Source organism: Nycticebus coucang, chromosome X (genome assembly GCF_027406575.1).
Source record: "Nycticebus coucang isolate mNycCou1 chromosome X, mNycCou1.pri, whole genome shotgun sequence".
In the NCBI taxonomy this organism is placed as follows: domain Eukaryota; kingdom Metazoa; phylum Chordata; class Mammalia; order Primates; family Lorisidae; genus Nycticebus; species Nycticebus coucang.
In genome coordinates, this window is record NC_069804.1 from 47,543,363 (window position 1) to 47,563,909 (window position 20,547).

A 20,547-nucleotide genomic window follows, 5' to 3' on the forward strand; every position below is an offset into this window, starting at 1 on the left:
GAATCTGCATACTCATACAAAAACATGGAAGTTAAATAACCTTATGCTGAATGATAGCGGGGTCAGAGATGAGATTAAGAAAGAAATCGTCAAATTTTTGGAACAAAATGACAATGAAGACACAAACTATCAGAACCTCTGGGACACCACAAAGGCAGTCCTAAGAGGGAAATTTATAGCACTGCAAGCCTTCCTCAAGAGAACGGAAAGAGAGGAAGTTAACAACTTAATGCGACACCTCAAGCAACTGGAAAAGGAAGAACATTCCAACCCCAAACCCAGTAGAAGAAAAGAAATAACCAAAATTAGAGCAGAATTAAATGAAATTGAAAACAAAAGAATAACACAACAGATCAATAAATCAAAAAGCTGGTTTTTTGAAAAGGTCAATAAAATAGATAAACCTCTGGCCAACCTAATCAGGAAAAAAAGAGTAAAATCTCTAATATCATCAATCAGAAACAACAAAGACGAAATAACAACAGACTCATCAGAAATCCAAAAAATCCTTAATGAATATTACAAGAAACTTTATTCTCAGAAATATGAAAATCTGAAGGAAATTGACCGATACTTGGAAGCACGCCACCTTCCAAGACTTAACCAGAATCAAGTGGAAATGTTGAACACACCCATATCAAGTTCAGAAGTAGCATCAACTATACAAAACCTCCCTAAAAAGAAAAGCCCCGGGCCCGATGGTTTCTCGTCAGAATTCTACCAAACCTTTAAAGAGGAATTAGTACCTATATTACTCAACCTGTTCCAAAAGGTAGAAAAAGAAGGAAGACTACCCAACACGTTCTATGAAGCAAACATCACCCTGATTCCCAAACCAGGAAAAGACCCAACAAGAAAAAAAATTATAGACCAATATCACTAATGAATATAGATGCAAAAATATTCAACAAGATCCTAACAAACAGAATCCAGCAACACATCAAACAAATTATACATCATGACCAAGTTGGTTTTATCCCAGGGTGTCAAGGCTGGTTCAATATACGTAAATCTATAAATGTAATTCAGCACATAAACAAATTAAAAAACAAAGACCATGTGATTCTCTCAATCGATGCAGAAAAAGTTTTTGATAATATCCAGCATCCCTTCATGATCAGAACACTCAAGAAAATTGGTCTAGAAGGGACTTTTCTTAAACTGATAGAGGCCTTCCACAGCAAATCCACAGCCAATATCATATTGAATGGAGTTAAATTGGAATCATTTCCACTCAGATCAGGAACCAGACAAGGCTGCCCATTGTCTCCATTGCTTTTCAACATTGTAATGGAAGTTTTAGCCACAGCAATTAGGGAAGAAAAGGCGATCAAGGGTATCCATATAGGGTCAGAAGAGATCAAACTCTCGCTTTTCACAGATGATATGATTGTGTATCTGGAAAACACTAGGGACTCTACTACAAAACTCCTAGAAGTGATCAAGGAATACAGCAGCGTCTCAGGTTACAAAATCAACATTCATAAATCGGTAGCCTTTATATACACCAACAACAGTCAAGTTGAAAAAGCAGTTAAGGACTCTATCCCATTCACAGTAGTGCCAAAGACGATGAAATATTTGGGAATTTACCTAACAAAAGACGTGAAAGATCTCTACAAAGAGAACTATGAAACGCTATGAAAAGAAATAGGTGAAAATATTAACAAATGGAAAAACATACCATGCTCATGACTGGGAAGAATCAACGTTATTAAAATGTACATACTACCCAAAGCAATATATAATTTCAACGCACTCCCTATTAAAGCTCCTCTGTCATACTTTAAAGATCTTGAAAAAACAATACTTCGTTTTATATGGAATCAGAAAAAACCTCGAATAGCCAAGACATTACTCAGAAATAAAAACAAAACAGGAGGAATCACACTACCAGACCTCAGACTTTACTATAAATCGATAGTGATCAAAACAGCATGGTATTGGCACAAAAACAGAGAAGTAGATATCTGGAACAGAATAGAGAACCAAGAGATGAATCCAGCTACTTACCATTATTTGATCTTTGACAAGCCAATTAAAAACATTCAGTGGGGAAAAGATTCCCTATTTAACAAATGGTGCTGGCTGAACTGGCTGGCAACCTGCAGAAGACTGAAATTGGACCCACACCTTTCACCATTAACTAAGATAGACTCTCATTGGATTAAAGATTTAAACTTAAGACATGAAACTATAAAAATACTAGAGGAGAGTGCAGGGAAAACCCTTGAAGAAATCGGTCTGGGCGAGTATTTTATGAGGAGGACCCCCGGGGCAATTGAAGCAGCTTCAAAAATACACTACTGGGACTTGATCAAACTACAAAGCTTCTGCACAGCCAAGAACACAGTAAGTAAAGCAAGCAAACAGCCCTCAGAATGGGAGAAGATATTTGCAGGGTATATCTCTGACAAAGGTTTAATAACCAGAATCCACAGAGAACTCAAACGCATCAGCAAGAAAGAAAACAAGGGATCTCATCGCCGGCTGGGCAAGGGATTTGAAGAGAAACTTCTCTGAAGAAGACAGGCACACGGCCTTCAGACAAATGCTCATTATCTTTAATCATCAGAGAAATGCAAATCAAAACTACTTTGAAATATCATCTAACTCCAGTGAGACTAGCCTATATCACAAAATCTCAAGACCAGAGATGTTGGCATGGATGTGGAGAAAAGGGAACACTTCTGCACTGCTGGTGGGAATGCAAATTGATACATTCCTTTTGGAAAGAGATATGGATTACACTCAGAGATCTAAAAATAGATCTGCCATTCAATCCTGTAATTCCTCTGCTGGGCATATACCCAGAAGACCAAAAATCACAACATAACAAAGATATTTGTAGCAGAATGTTTATTGCAGCCCAATTCATAATTGCTAAGTCATGGAAGAAGCCCAACTGCCCATCGATCCACAAATGGATTAATAAATTGTGGTATATGTATACCATGGAATACCATGCAGCCTTAAAGAAAGATGGAGACTTTACCTCTTTCATGTTTACATGGATGGAGCTGGAACATATTCTTCTTAGTAAAGTATCTCAAGAATGGAAGAAAAAGTACCCAATGTACTCAGCCCTACTATGAAACTAATTTGGGGCTTTCACACGAAAGCTATAACCCAGTTACAACCTAACAATAGAGGGAAGTGGGAATGGGGGGGTGGGTAGAGGGAGGGGGATTGGTGGGATTATATCTGCAGTGCATCTTACAGGGGTATTTGCAAAACTTGGTAAATGTAGAATGTAAATGTTTTGGCACAGTAACTGAGATAATGCCACCAAGGCTATGTTAACCATTGTGATGAAAATGTGCCAAATGGTCTATGAAGCGAGTGTATGATGCCCCATGATCATATCAATGTATACAGTTGTGATTTAGTAAAAAAAATAAATAAATAAAAAAGAAGGGAGAGAGAAAGGAGGGAGGTAAGAAGGGAAGAAACAAGCTCCACTACTTCAGAGTAAAAAAAATAATAATAGTGTGACTATTTTCCACAGAAGTTTAAACATTATTTTCCCCAAAGCAGAGAATAAAATCTCCTCCTCATTAAAAGAAATGTAACAGGAAATTCCTCAGAGTTCACATTATCCTCCTAATTACAAAAACCTTGCCTCCTACCTTTTCCAGTGGTCTAGAGAGAAGAGGGAAAGCACAGATGGAGCTACCAAGGGTTAATGTGATGTAGATCAACATCAACTCTCATGCTCTGCTGGTGGGAAAGAAATCCATAACAACTACTTTGAAAAGAGAGATGCGGTAAAGTGAAAGATACATGTCCTATGGCCGAGCAAGTCCACTCCTACACAACTCTCTCGATCTGGGCACAAGACATTATATAATCAGATTATTTGTCACAGCCATAAGTTTGCAAGACTGAACAATAGGAAACCATTGAAATGTCTGCCAGTAGCAAAAAAGATACATTGTGTTCTCTTCAGAAAATCAAATATTTATACAGAGATCTAAGATGACATGTATCAATATACACAAATCTCAACAGAATCAAGCAAAAAATATAGGTAGCTGAAGCACACATAGAATTTGATAATTCCACAGAGATAAAGAGTGAAAATATTCAAAAATATGTATTATTTATGGATAATATACATGGAAATGATACGCAGCAAATTCAAGATTGTATGATACCCATGATAATATATCAATGAACACCCATGTGCTCCATAGCCCTGCATTAAAAGTTAAACATATCAGATATAACCGAAGCTCCTTCTCAGAGTTCATGGCCCTGCCTCTTTCCCCAGAGGTAATCATTATCTGAGTTTGCTGCTTTAACGTGTATACTTTGCCAGGACTGTATACAACCAGGGCAATAGCTTCTTGCAAAGCATGAAGCATTGGCAGCAAAGTCTTATAGGAGGGCTGAAAAGACTTCATTTCCTTTTGTGGTGAAGGCAGACTGGAAAAATGGGGAGCCAGGGCCATGACAGCTGCCCTGGGCAGATAACAGTCCAGCAGCTCTAAGACTGGGATAGAAAAGCTAGAAGCAGTGGTTAGATTGGTGAGCCGTAGCCTGGCTCTCTCCCTTAGAGAATCCTGTCATCCCTCCACCATCCCCTTCATACACACACTCACATGCGTACACATACATGCACACACACACCCATACACACTCACTACAATCAGATTACCTTAAATCAGTCCCAGACAACAAAGAGTTAAGCTTAATAAAATGAATAACATCAGTGTAACCTGGTTTCTTGTACCCTCAATGAATCCCCAACAATAAAAAAATAAAAATAAAATAATAAATAAAATGAATAGCAGATTAATACAGAATTGTATAACAATGTCCTCTTTTCTAAAGTAAATAACTTCAATTAATCACAACTTCACATCAAACCAGCAACAAATGTCTCTTAATCACTTTCTACTGTCCTACCTTTAGGCATGGTGGCTCATATGGGTGATCCTAGCACTCTGGGAGACCAAAGCATGAGGAGTTCCTGAGGTCAGGAGTTCGAGACTATTGTCCTAGCTTTATGCCAAATATACTAGTTAAAATAAGCATTAGTCTCAGCCTGCTGCATTGAAGAAGAAACCCACAGTCTTGCTGAAGAAACAAGATTTAGATATAGAAAACAACTAAAAAAAAAAGAAAAGAAAAAAACACTAAAAAACTAGAAACAGTATAGCTACCATTTTGACTATTTAATATAAGCTGGACCTTTTACTAAGCATTTTATATATTTTTTCTCATTTCACTGCCACAAAACTATTTGATCAATGTTACTATTATTTTTTTTTGAGACAAGAGTCTCACTATGTCACACTTGGTAGAGTGCCATGACGTCACAGCTCACAACAACCTCAAACTCTTGGGCTTAAGCAATTCTCTTGCCTCAGCCTCCCAAATAGCTGGGACTACAGGCGTCTGCCACAATGCCCGGCTATTTTTTTTTTTTTTGTAATTGTCATTGTTGTTCAGCAGGCCTGGGCTGGGTTCAGACCCTCCAGCCCCAGTGTATTTGGCTGGCGCCCTAACCACTGAGTTACAGGCACCAAGACATTGATCAATGTTATTACTGCCATTTTTCAATGAGGAAACCAGGGCAGAGAGAAGGAGACAAGCATACCCAAGGTTACACAGTAACAGGATGCATCTGAATCAAATTCATGTAAAATAAAGCTCTGGTAAGTTTTCTAACCAGAGCTGTACACTGACACACTGAGTAGTAGTGTTGTGAGTCTGTGGGTAACTGGATAGTGTCTTGGGCCTGGAGGAATGGGATGAATTAGACAAGAGAGAAGCCAGTGTGTTCTGGGCAGGATTATGAACAATGTGTCCAGATGAACTGACAATGCCTAGTGCGAGGAGCAATAGAAGAGTTAGCCTAATAAAAAGGACAAGTTCAAGTTGGAAGGAGGGTGAAATAAGAGTAGAATGTATAAGGAAGTCTGTATTATGGAAAGCCTCACATTAAATACCTTAAAAGTCTCTTTCTTCAGGCTGCCTGAATATTTATCAAGGCCTAATACCAGCCAGGCCCTATTCTAGAGAGTATGGCATAAAGATTAAGTCATAGCCAGCCTCCCTTCCCTTACCCTGAAGAACTTTCTCCACTACGCACAAATCTCCTCCGTGAATCGAAGTTTCCATCATCACATCCAAAATCCCTTACAATTAATGAAGACTTCACTCAGCTACCTGACCCCCAGAAATCCAAAATTTGTCCATATGTACCCTCCTCTTTGGTCAGACCACATCTCAGATTTATAAAGTACCCTGATGCTCATTCAAAGTCATGTCCCTGGTTGGGCTGTACTTCTACACAAAACCTCTCTTCCCCTAAGAATCAGTTCATATCCTACTACACAGTCATCCACCCCACAAATATCTGGTGAGCATCCATTGGGTGCTAAGTTATGGTCGACTCTGGGGACATGGCCTAGGGTGAGTAACAGCTCTAAATCTGGGAATAGAAGTCACTCACGAGGGCCCTGGATTTTGCAATGTTTCTTAGATATGACATCAAAACCAAAAGCACCAATGGGAGAGGTAAATAAACTTGACTCCATAAAAATTTAAAAATTTTTGTGCATTTAAGGATGTTATAAAGAGAGTGAAAAGACAAACCAAAGAATAAGAGAAAGTATTTGTAAATCATATATCATAAGTATCTATTATATAGAATATATAAAGAACTCTTACAACTCAGCAAAAACACAAACAATCCAATTTAAAAATGGGCAAAGAACCCAAGCACAGCCGTTCACACCTATAAACCCAGAACTTTGGGAGGCCAAGTCAGGAAGATCACTTGAGGCAGGAGTTCAAGGCCATCCAGGACAACATAGCAAGACCCTATCTCTACAAAATATAAAAACTTAGTCAGGCATAGTGGCACATACCTATAGTTCCAACTACTTGCAAGGCTAAGGCAGGAGGACCTCTTGAGCCCAGGAGTTCAAGGCTGCAGTAAACTATTATCACACCACTGCACTCCAGCCTGGGCAACAGAGTGAGACCCTGTCTCTTAAACATTTCTCCAAAGAAGATATACAGCTGACTAACAAGCCCATGAAAAGATGCCCAATTTCTCATTAGGAACATGTAAATCAAAACTACAAGGCTGTAATCAAAAATACGAAAAATAACAAATGTTGGTGAAGATATGGAAACATTGGAATGTCTCATACATTGCTGGTGGGAATGAAAAATACTACAGCTAGGAGGAAGACAAGATGGCAGACTGAAGCCAGCTTTCAACAGAGGCTCCCGTCCAGAAGGAGAGTTAAGGGACAGGAATTTAGTAAGTATCCTGGTGGACTTGAGCCTCACCAAGAGAGAAGGTTGAAGAACGCACACCAACACCGCTGAGGCAAGTTGTGATCACAAGGACGCAAACAAAAGGTACAAAATCCACCACCAAGTGGACGGGAGTCCCCCTCCCCCATGAGACCAGCTCAAGAGCCCCACACTTAAACAAGTGGGCAGAAATTAAAGGCCCTCCCACTACACTCCACGGGAGAGACATTCTAAAAACTGGACCTACCTCCCCTACTGGGGTGTCGTGGTGTTCTCCTGCCAGGCATAAAACTGAATAAAACTTTGGGAATCCTTTGCCGGCAACCCTTCCGGCGCTCCCCTCCCGCCCACTGAGGTCTGGAGGCCTGTCCCCCAGGAGTTCGGATCCTTGGGTGATTTCTCAAGGGGAGTGGACAGTCCCCGAGTTGCGACTGTCTCTGCATTGACTCTGAGGTGCGCGAGTGAGGAGAGGGCACTGGGCTGAAGGGGAGTCACACCTTGGCGGCACTTCCCTGCGGTGCAGTGCAACAACCCTCCCCGGGCAACATTACGGGGCAGGCACAAGACTGAATAAGACTCTAGCTTCCCCGCTGAGAGCTGAGAGCCCCTACTCTCACTCGGGGTCTGAGGGCCTATCCCCCAGGAGTTCGGATCCTTGGGTGATTTCTCGAAGGGAGTGCACAGTGCCTGAACTGCGTCAGGTCAGCACTGACTCTGGGACACGTGAGCGAGGAGAGGGCACGCTGCTGAGGGGAAATCAAGCCTTGGCGGCACTTCCCTGCGGTGCAGTGCAGGAGCACTCCCCGGGCCGTAGTGTTGCGTAAAACTGAATGAAACTATAGCTTCCCCCCCCAACTCCCAATCAGGGTCTGGGGGCCCATCCCCCAAGAGTTCTGATTCTTGGGGGATCTCTTGACGGGTGTGGACCCAGCACAAACTACAGCCACTCAGTGCTGACTCTGGGGCACGGGACAGAGGAGAAAAGGGTCGCCTGAGCGCCCACACCAGAGCACCAGATCCCTGGAGGTAGATCAACAGCCGTTTTTTCTTTAATGGCAGAACGCTCACTTCTGGATATTCTGAGGCCACACCCCCTGTCTCCCTGGGCAACCAGAGGAGGCCACCGGTGAGCAGGGGATTTCCTGACACTGCTCACAAACCCGGGAAGCGTCCAGGGCGGGGCGAACCCAGAGAGGTGTTCGGACGCAAATCTCCAGCAGCAAAGACGTTTGAACTCAAAACAGCCCGTCTTCTGTAGGCGATTTCGACAGGAACAGAGACAGAACCCCGCAAAGTTGTCTGTTCTGTTCTGTTCTGTTCTGTTAGCAGCATCCATCAGGGACGGGGCTAAGCCTGAGTGAACACCTCCTTCCCATCACCTGCATCAAACACTCAAAGATGTCAGGCCCCATCTCCTCCTGCTAGATAGCGGCAGTCTGCGGGGGCCTGGCAGACTTCCTTGCGATTCAGGCAGGTGCAAACCCCTGGAGTGTCTGTTCACTGCAGGCAACTGGGTTGGCCATCTGCAGAGATACCAGTGACTGGGTCCGACGGAGAGGCAAAGTGGGGAAGGAGACGTCAACCTTCCCAGACTGCTCTGTTTGCAGGGTGGCTCCTCCTGACTCCACGCTGCACTGGGGTGAGCCATGTCAGAGGAGTTACCAGGCCCCTGTGATCCAGTTCCCAGAGACCTCTTGAACTCTCCCACCCGAGACGAGTGCCGATTGAGACAGTTGATTTGGACCTTTTGAACTGGGCTAATAGACTGAGGACTTTTCAGGCGGTGCCCTGGGTGTGCGATGGTAGGAAGGTTTGATTCTCCTTTTCCAACTGGGGCCAGAGGTGGGCAGGCGGGGTGACTTAATTGCTGATTTTTCCACACAGCTGAGACTTCAAGCCAGAGTGGAAGTTGCAATAGGATCGAACAGAAACCAGCTGAAAACAAGACAGAACCACTTTGCTCCACCACACCAGACAGGGCCCCAATTTCTCAGGCCACAACACTGTACGGGCCCTCGATAAAACCCCAGGGGAAAAACCAAAGGGAGTAAAATAAACATGGGGCGGAATCAGCGGAAAAACTATGGTAACATGAAAAACCAGAATAGATCAACCACCCCAAGAAAAGATACGGCAGATGTGATTGAAGATCCGATTCATAAACAACTGGCTGAGATGTCAGAAATCGAATTCAGAATTTGGATTGCAGACAAGATTAATAAAATGGAATTAGGAATTCGAGGAGAAATTCAAAAATTGTCTCAAGAATTTAACGAATTTAAAGACAAAACCACCAAAAACTTAGACACACTGAAGCAAGAACTTACAGCCCTCAAAGATATGAAAAATACAGTAGAATCCCTCAGTAACAGAATGGAGCAAGCAGAAGAAAGGATTTCTGACATTGAAGATAAAGTCTTCGAACGCTCCCCATCTCTCAAAGAGGAAGAGAAATGGAGAGCAAAAACGGATCACTCACTCAGAGAACTCTCAGATAATTCGAAAAAAAGCAACATAAGGATTATAGGAATTTCTGAAAATGATGAAGTGGCCTCCAAGGGCACAGAGGCCCTTCTGCATGAAATTATGAAAGAAAATTTTCCAGACATGCCTAGAGAATCTGAAATGCAGATAGCAGACAGCTTCAGAACCCCAGCACGATTCAACCCCAATAAGTCATCCCCCAGACATATCATAATTAGCTTCACTAAAGGTAACATGAAAGAGAAGATTCTCAAAGCAGCCCGGCGAAAGAAAACTATAACGTACAAAGGTAAGAATATTAGAATAACTGCAGATCTCTCTGCTGAAACTTTTCAAGCCAGAAGAGGCTGGTCATCAACTTTTAATCTCCTAAAGCAAAAAAACTTTCAACCCAGGATCTTGTATCCAGCTAAACTGAGTTTCATCTATGATGGAGAAATTAAATACTTCAGTGACATTCACATGTTGAAAAAATTTGCCATAAGGAAACCAGCTCTTCAGGATGTTCTCAGAACTATCCTCCACAATGACCAACCCAATCCTATACCACAACAGTTAACTCACTCAGAAATTTCGGATCAAACTCCAACTTCCACACTGGCGAAAGGATTAAAAATGTCCACTGGACCTTTGAAAAACTCGATAACCAAAATTCCACCAGACTTATCAATACTCTCCATCAATGTGAATGGCTTAAACTATCCTCTAAAGAGGCATAGGTTAGCTGACTGGATACAAAAACTCAAGACAGATATTTGTTGCATACAAGAGTCACATCTCAACTTAAAAGACAAATACAGACTCACGGTGAAAGGATGGTCATCCATATTTCAGGCAAATGGTAATCAGAAAAAAGCAGGTGTTGCAATTTTATTTGCAGATACAGTAGGCTTTAAACCATCAAAAGTAAGGAAGGACAAGAATGGTCACTTCATATTTGTTAAGGGTAATACTCAATATGACGAGATCTCAATTATTAATATCTATGCACCCAACCAGAATGCACCTCAATTTATAAGAGAAACTCTAACAGACATGAGTAACTTGATTGCCTCCAGCTCCATAATCGTCGGAGATTTCAACACTCCCTTGGCAGTGTTGGATAGATCCTCCAGAAAGAAGCTGAGCAAAGAAATCTTAGATTTAAACCTAACCACCCAATATTTAGATTTAGCGGACATCTACAGAACATTTCATCCCAACAAAACTGAATACACATACTTCTCATCAGCCCACGGAACGTACTCCAAAATTGACCACATTTTAGGTCACAAGTCTAACCTCAGTAAATTTAAAGGAATAGAAATTATACCATGCATCTTCTCGGACCATCATGGAATAAGACTTGAATTGAGTAACAACAGGAATCTGCATACTCATACAAAAACATGGAAGTTAAATAACCTTATGCTGAATGATAGCTGGGTCAGAGATGAGATTAAGAAAGAAATCGCAAATTTTTTGGAACAAAACGACAATGAAGACACAAACTATCAGAACCTCTGGGACACTGCAAAGGCAGTTCTAAGAGGGAAATTTATAGCACTGCAAGCCTTCCTCAAGAGAACAGAAAGAGAGGAAGTTATCAACTTAATGGGACATCTCACGCAACTGGAAAAGGAAGAACATTCCAACCCCACACTCAGTAGAAGAAAAGAAATAACCAAAATTAGAGCAGAATTAAATGAAATTGAAAACAAAAGAATAATACAACAGATCAATAAATCAAACAGCTGGTGTTTTGAAAAGGTCAATAAAATAGATAAACCTCTGGCCAACCTAATCAGGAAAAAAAGAGTAAAATCTCTAATATCATCAATCAGAAACAACAAAGACGAAATAACCACAGACTCATCAGAAATCCCAAAAATCCTTAATGAATATTACAAGAAACTTTATTCTCAGAAATATGAAAATCTGAAGGAAATTGACCGATACTTGGAAGCACGCCACCTCCCAAGACTTAACCAGAATCAAGTGGAAATGTTGAACAGACCCATATCAAGTTCAGAAATAGCATCAACTATACAAAACCTCCCTAAAAAGAAAAGCCCGGGACCAGATGGTTTCACGTCAGAATTCTACCAAACCTTTAAAGAGGAATTAGTACCTATATTACTTAACCTGTTCCAAAAGGTAGAAAAAGAAGGAAGACTACCCAACACGTTCTATGAAGCAAACATCACCATGATCCCCAAACCAGGAAAAGACCCAACAAGAAAAGAAAATTATAGACCAATATCACTAATGAATATAGATGCAAAAATATTCAACAAGATCCTAACAAACAGAATCCAGCAACACATCAAACAAATTATACATCATGACCAAGTTGGTTTTATCCCAGGGTCTCAAGGCTGGTTCAATATACGTAAATCTATATATGTAATTCAGCACATAAACAAATTAAAAAACAAAGACCATATGATTCTCTCAATTGATGCCGAAAAAGCTTTTGATAATATCCAGCATCCCTTCATGATCAGAACACTCAAGAAAATTGGTCTAGAAGGGAATTTTCTTAAACTGATAGAGGCTATCTACAGCAAACCCACAGCCAATATCGTATTGAATGGAGTTAAATTGGAATCATTTCCACTCAGATCAGGAACCAGACAAGGCTGCCCATTGTCTCCATTGCTTTTCAACATTGTAATGGAAGTTTTAGCCACCGCAATTAGGGAAGAAAAGGCGATCAAGGGTATCCATATAGGGTCAGAAGAGATCAAACTCTCTCTCTTCGCAGATGATATGATTGTGTATCTGGAAAACACTAGGGACTCTACTACAAAACTCCTAGAAGTGATCAACGAATACAGCAGCATCTCAGGTTACAAAATCAACATTCCTAAATCAGTAGCCTTTATATACACCAACAATAGTCAAATTGAAAAAGCAGTTAAGGACTCTATCCCATTCACAGTAGTGCCAAAGAAGATGAAATATTTGGGAATTTACCTAACAAAAGATGTGAAAGATCTCTATAAAGAGAACTATGAAACTCTAAGAAAAGAAATAGCTGCAAATGATAACAAATGGAAAAACATACCATGCTCATGGCTGGGAAGAATCAACATTATCAAAATGTCCATACTACCCAAAGCAATATATAATTTCAACGCACTCCCTATTAAAGCTCCACTGTCATATTTTAAAGATCTTGAAAAAACTTCACTTCGTTTTATATGGAATCAGAAAAAAACTCGAATAGCCAAGACATTACTCAGAAATAAAAACAAAACAGGAGGAATCACACTACCAGACCTCAGACTTTACTACAAATCGATAGTGATCAAAACAGCATGGTATTGGCACAAAAACAGAGAAGTAGATATCTGGAACAGAATAGAGAACCAAGAGATGAATCCAGCTACTTACCGCTATTTGATTTTTTACAAGCCAATTAAAAACATTCAGTGGGGAAAAGATTCCCTATTTAACAAATGGTGCTGGCTGAACTGGCTGGCAACCTGCGGAAGACTGAAATTGGACCCACACCTTTCACCATTAACTAAGATAGACTCTCATTGGATTAAAGATTTAAACTTAAGACATGAAACTATAAAAATACTAGAGGAGAATGCAGGGAAAACCCTTGAAGAAATTGGTCTGGGTGGTATTTCATGAGGAGAACCCCCCGGGCAATTGAAGCAGCTTCAAAAATACACTACTGGGACTTGATCAAACTAAAAAGCTTCTGCACAGCTAAGAACACAGTAAGCAGAGCAAGCAGACAGCCCTCAGAATGGGAGAAGATATTTGCAGGGTATATCTCTGACAAAGGTTTAATAACCAGAATCCACAGAGAACTCAAACGCATCAGCAAGAAAAAAACAAGGGATCCCATCGCAGGCTGGGCAAGGGATTTGAAGAGAAATTTCTCTGAGAAGACAGGCGCATGGCCTTCAGACATAAGAAAAAATGCTCATCATCTTTAATTATCAGAGAAATGCAAATCAAAACTACTTTGAGATATCATCTAACTCCAACAAGACTAGCCTATATCACAAAATCTCAAGACCAGAGATGTTGGCGTGGATGCGGAGAAAAGGGAACACTTCTGCACTGCTGGTGGGAATGCAAATTAATACATTCCTTTTGGAAAGATATATGGAGAACACTCAGAGATCTAAAAATAGATCTGCCATTCAATCCTGTAATTCCTCTGCTGGGCATATACCCAGAAGACCAAAAATCACAACATAACAAAGATATTTGTACCAGAATGTTTATTGCAGCCCAATTCATAATGGCTAAGTCATGGAAAAAGCCCAAGTGCCCATCGATCCACGAATGGATTAATAAATTGTGGTATACGTATACCATGGAATACTATGCAGTCTTAAAGAAAGATGGAGACTTTACCTCTTTCATGTTTACATGGATGGAGCTGGAACATATTCTTCTTAGTAAAGTATCCCAAGAATGGAAGAAAAAGTACCCAATGTACACAGCCCTACTATGACACTAATTTGGGACTCTCACTTGAAAACTATAACCCAGCTATAACTTAACAATAGGGGGAAGTGGGAAAGGGGGGGTGGGTAGAGGGAGGGGGATCGGTGGGATCACACCTGTGGTGCATATTACAGGGGTATTTGCGAAACTTGGTAAATGTAGAATGTAAATGTTTTGGCACAGTAACTGAGATAATGCCGGAAAGGCTATGTTAACCACTGTGATAAAAATGTGTCAAATGGTTTATGAAGCGAGTGTATGATGCCCCATGATCATATCAATATATACAGTTATGATTTAATAATGTAAAAAAATAGAAATTTGGGGAAAGACTCCCTATTTAACAAATGGTGCTGAGTGAATTGGCTGGCGACTTGTAGAAGACTGAAACTGGACCCACACCTTTCACCTCTAACAAAAATTGACTCTCAATGGATAAAAGACTTAAATTAAGACATGAAACTAGAAAGATTCTTGGAGAGAGTGCAAGGGAAACACATGAAGAAATTGGCCTGGGAGAAAACTTTATGAGGAGGAACCTTAGGCAATTGAAGCAATGCCAAAAGTACATTACTGGGATTGGATCAAACTAAAAAGCTTCTACACTGCCAAGAACACAGTAAGTAAAGCAAGTAGACTGCCCTCAGAATGGGAGAGGATATTTGCAGGTTATATTTCTGACAAAGGTCTGATAACCAGAATCCACAGAGAACTCAAACTTATCAATAAGAAAAGAACAAATTATCCCATTTCATTGTGGGCAAGACACTTGAACAGAAGCTTCTCTGAAGAAGACAGGTGCATGGTCTATAGATACACTCTGATTTTTTATTCTATTCTTCTCTATTCTTTTTCTTTGTACATTTCTCCTTTAAAAAAATGGTGATCACGATTCATTAAATTCTTATCTTCTGTGAATTCAAATAATTTTTCTTCTCCTTAAAGAAGCCTTTGCTTCACTCTAAATTAAATGATGGGCTATTTACAACAAACCCTCCTAAGAAGGTGGCAAGGTAGCTTCATAAAAAGCAGAAAGTAAGCTCCTCCTTATACATTAGAGGCCTTCAGGATCAGCTACATAATTACCTGTCCAAAATGCTGTAGAAAAGATTTTTGGCTTTGGTTGGAAATGTCCCTTTTAACTTTAATATCCTATCATTTTGACAATACACCCGAGATTCTCTTGCTCAATACAAATTCAGCATGTAAATTGTTGGAAAAAGATACTGTGGATCTGGAATTTAGTTGTGATCTTTCCCTGAGGTTTTCAATTCCTATCAAAGTAATTTTGAGTCATCTGTGGTACAAATGCTCATATTTTAGAAACCACAATACTTCTTGTATTTCAGAGACAGAAATATAGGCTTCACATCACTTAGTTGTGAACAGAAACCAATCTATTGCTCATGACTGACTACTAGAAGCTAAGTAATAGGGTAATAAGTAAGTTCCTTTTTAATTTCTATGAAAAAGCAGTAAAAGTTAGCCAATGTTATAATTTTAAATCCAAACAGCCAAGTAATTATGCAATCTACAGGAGACCAATGTTTTTCACTTGGCAATTTAATTCAGCAAGCTGGGAGGAGAAGGGAATTAAAAAGCCAGATATGGTTTTACTGACTTTCTGACCAGTCCTTGCCATAGAGCATCCAATCTTTTAACTAAGTACAAGTTTTTAAATAATGTTAATTTTTTGGTGACTCATACTGCATTTAGTACCAAAATTAGTGCAACATTTTTTTTTAAATGCAGCCATCTAATTTGAGTACATACTAGGATACTCAATAAATACTGAGTTGTTGAATGACAGCCTAATGAATCTAATAAGTATCCTGTTGTTCTCTAGTTCTCTCTCTCTCTCACTTGCACACACACACACACACACACACACACTCATGGATATTCCCAGTGGCATCAGGTATAAAACAAACGAAAAATTGCTGTACATACACCCATGAATCTAGAAACAGACCCATGCATAGATGTATGCTTGATTTACAACAAAGATGGATGTGCAGAGAAGAGGAGAAAGAGTGGCCTAATCAAAAAACGTTTCTCAATCAAATGAATTATCTATATAGGAAAAAAATACAACCTGAATCCTACTTCTTTTCACACATACACAGACACATACAAATGTATTCTGGTTAGACTGTACTCCTGAATGAAAGGTTAAAACAAAGGTTTTAGAAGGTAGCATGGAAAATATCTTCACATCCTTGTTATAAGTAACTATTTCTAAAATAGGAAACAAAAAGCAATAACCTAAAGGGAAAAAATATTCATTATAAACACCATTAAGAGAGTGAAAAGGCAAACCACAGATCAGAAAATATCCAAAATTTATACAGAACTCAAACAAATCACTATGAAACAGAAAGGCAACCCAGCAGAAATTTAGACAGGACACAAGCAGGCACTACGCAAAATAGAGCTCAGTAAATGGTTATACATATGACCAATAAATGTGTAAGACATGCTCAATTTCATCAGAAATCAGAGAACTCAAGATGAAATTTACAAAAATTTGCACTATAGCCACCCACCAGAAATAGCTAAAATTTTAAAGACTAACAATATCAAGCGTTAGAAAAGAATGTGGAGCAGTAGGAACATAAAACGGTGGTGTAAATTTAAGTTGGTACCACTACTTGGATGACATCTACTGATGCTGTACATATGAATACAGTATTATCCAGCTAGCAATCATACCAAAGGATATGAACAAGAATGGTCACCACAGTAAAACTATTCTTAACAATCCCAAACAAGCCAAATATCTATCACAAGTATAATGTGTATAAATGATGCCAAATTTATGCAATACAATACTACAGAGCAATGAAAATGTACAAACTACCTCTACAGACAGCCACAGGGACAAATCTCACATAGTGTTGAGTTAAAAAAGCTAGTCACAAAAGAATAAACATCAACATTTCCACTAACAAAAAGTTCAAAGGCAAGCAAAACTTTTTATAGTAATAGAAGCCAGGACAGTGGTTTCATTTAGAGAGTAGGGAATGGGTAATGGACAGAAAGGGTCATAGGTAGAGTTGCCAAATAAAAGATGCTCAGTTAAATCTAAATTTCAGATAAATAATAAATAATCTTCTAGCATAAATAGGTTCCATGCAACATTTGAGACATGTATTTTTTTTGGGGGGGGACATGTATTTTTTATTTGCTAAATTTGGCAACCCTAATCAATGAGAGTGCTTTTGGTGGACTAGTAATACTCCATTTCTTTCTTTTTTTTATTGTTAAATCATAGCTGTGTACATTTGTGCAATCAAGGGGTACAATGTGGTGGTTTCATATACAATCTGAAATATTCTCATCAAACTGTTCAATGTAGCTTGCATGGCATTTTCTTAGTTATTGTATGTAGACATTTGTATTCTGCATTTAGTAGGTTTCGCCTGTACCCATTCTAAGATGCACATTCTTTTTGTGATCATCCATCTTGCTTTTTTTTGAATGTGTTGTACTTCAATTAAAAGAAGATGTTTTAAAAAGCAAAAGCGCACTCAGTACAATCTTGCAGATTTTAAAATATCTCATCCAACCACTGTTTTTCCTTCCTACCTTTAATCATGGTGGTACAGGGCGGGTGGTGATGCCCCAACTGGTGTAGCCTGAGCTGAGGGGAGGACCTGCCAAGCCTTCTGTGTCTGCCCCAGGGGTGTTGCAGCAGCAGAGGGCAGATGAGCCAGAGAGTTGGAGGGTAGGCAGAGGGGGCCGGAAGGAGGCTCCAGACAACTACTGGGGAAACACCTTCAGGTTGCCAGCTCCGGGACCACCTTAGTGTTTCTGCCCTAGGCCTCTGCCTCCCTCCCCTTATGGCTGAGTAGACAACCCCTTCATTTCCCAGGCCTGGTCAATTTCATGTAAGTTTCGTAGGCCTGGGAATGCATTGACATTTTGCTCCAGTGGAAGAGAGTGTATCCATTCATTTGTTAGGCTATATATATATATACCCCTAGACAAAGGACCCAGTGGGAGATTTTTTCCCTCTGACAGAAGTTCTGGTGCTTTTTCTATATTCTTTTCTGTAAAATAAATCCTGTTTTACCACTGGTATGTGGTCCGTGGATTCATTCAGAATCCCAAGACCAAGGACCTAATGAAGAAGAAACTCTGGTAACAATGGCATGTGAGAGCTGTGATACTTCTAAAGAAGGTGGGCATCTACCAATCAGCCAAGAAATGTACAGACCAGTGTTCAGAGTTGGACTGACCTGCCAACTGGGGGGCGTTAGGATCCAGTGGCCTAAAGCTACAAAGACAACTGGTACTTGAGGGCCAGCAACTTAGATACAGACACTATTCAGAATCCATAAAGTTAAATACTTCAATCTGCTGCCTGCTTTCTAAGCTTATCAGAGGTTTACACAAATTCCTTGAGTGGCTACACCTAATTATTTCCCATGAATGTACTGTATTACTGCAGACAAAAACGACAAATCAAAGTCGAGAGTAATCACCTGTGCAAACAAAAGCCTAATTCACTTTCCTGCTTGTTTAAAAAAGGTGCTATTTACTGGCAAAAGTTCCTCCATGCTCAGGGGTTTTCGTGTTGTGTTATTTTGTACCTTCATCTGGTTTGAGATGAGCCCCTCCCAATTGTGAATAAAGAACAAAATCTCTCCAGGTTTGGGTGCCTCTATAAAGTTTGGGACTAAACTTTATAGGCCAATGGAGCCCTTACCTATGTGCCACCTACCCTCCTTGAGGTCAGTGCCAGATTTCTTCGATTTAACAACAGAAACACTATCTCTTTCACCCAGGGTATTGGGTTCTGCATTGTGGAGAAAGATTGCCTGAAAGAAACCTGTCTTCATGGCTGAGACTGTGTAGCTCTGTGCTTCAATTTCCTCAACTATAAAGTGAGAATAAAAGTAGTGCCTAATTCAAAAGGCTGTTGGGAGTATCCAATGACTCATAAGGTGATTGAAGTACAGTGCCTGAGGAGGCTCCAGACAACTACACATTTAATGTTCAATGGTTATTATCATCACTACCATCAGTTATTTTTGAGGGTCCGATCACCTCTAAGAATTCCACTCATGTATCTAATGTATCTAATGCAGTTGGAGAGATGGGGGAAGGGACCTATTTCAAAGTTTGGCCCAAGTTGTGCCCAACTCACAGAAGGGTAACTAGAGGCAGGAGGACTCCAAGGGAAACCTGGAGGTGACCACAACCTGACCCTGCCTGGACCCCAGACTCTGGCCAGGACCCAGATGACCTTCAACCCCCTGGCTACTCACGTTGCGGTTGAAGTTGTTGCCAGGTAGCAGCGGCAGGGCCATGGTACTCAGTGTCCGGATCCCAGGACTAAGAAGAGAGGGACAGGCCGGCAACTGCAGCCTACCGGCAGCGTCCTTTGATTCCCACGTTACCTGGAGACGAGAGGCGGCGTCACGGAGGAAGGAGGGGCTGGATCCGGACGGGTGCGCGGGGCGGGACCCCAGTCAGGCGAGAGCCTTCCCCTCGCGCTCCAGTCCCCGCCTGCGCCCTCGCTCGCTCACCGGATCCGGCTCTGGCCTCGCGCCACTCCCTGCCCCCGTCCCCTTCTCATTCAACCCTTTTATAGAGCTCAAAGCCCTTTCTTGTTTCAGAACCTCTACTGCCTGCAAGAACCTTTTTTGCCATTTGGTTATTAAATTGAGTTCAAACGCTCGGAAGGGCACCGAAAGTAAAGACGCCCCATATGCTCACCAAGATGTAACGCAACTTCATGTTTTCCTATGTTGCCTTTACATCAGCTTTTACTTTGTAATTAAAACGTTGCTGATGAATCTAAAGCCACATATGCCCTTCATGAAAACCCATTCCGAGGGTAACCACCACCTTCAGGTTTTCCTGTGTAGGTTTTCCTATGTGAACTAAGTGTTCGTAAGGTCCAATGAGAGGTGGCCTGGGCGAGGGTTACGTGACACAAAACTCAACCCCTGTCAATGCATCATACACCCAAGATGAGGGACCCCCTCAATACCTCTCCCTACTCTCTACTCCTCGGGCTAGTCCCTCCCTCCCTGAGGCCTGCAAGTTGGATACACTGCTCTCAGTCGCTAACTCCTCTATCTCAGTTGAGGTCCTATTATATCTTGCCTGGCTGGGTTCGTGTGTTTGTTACTTTTTCCTTTTTTTTTTTTTTTTTTTTTTTTGACAGAATCTCCTAGCTTGTGGCCTGGCTGAAGGCTGGAGTGCAGTGGCAATCATCACACTTCACTGCAAATTCAAACTCCTGGGTTCAAGTGATCCTACTACCTCAGCCTCCCTCTGGAGTAGCTGGAAATACAGCCCCTGGCCACAAACACC

At 40.8% G+C, this 20,547-nt stretch overlaps 1 protein-coding gene across 1 annotated transcript in view; it reads right to left on the reverse strand.

Annotated features, from left to right (window-relative positions):
• Positions 1–19,585, reverse strand: part of EFHC2 (EF-hand domain containing 2) — a 268,766-nt gene extending 249,181 nt beyond the window's left edge. Inside the window, exon 1 of the mRNA XM_053579880.1 lies at positions 19,494–19,585. Within this exon, the coding sequence (XP_053435855.1) occupies positions 19,494–19,535 (42 nt within the window). The 5' untranslated portion in view covers positions 19,536–19,585. The remainder of the gene's footprint in view (positions 1–19,493) is intronic.
• Positions 19,586–20,547: the final 962 nt, after the last annotated feature.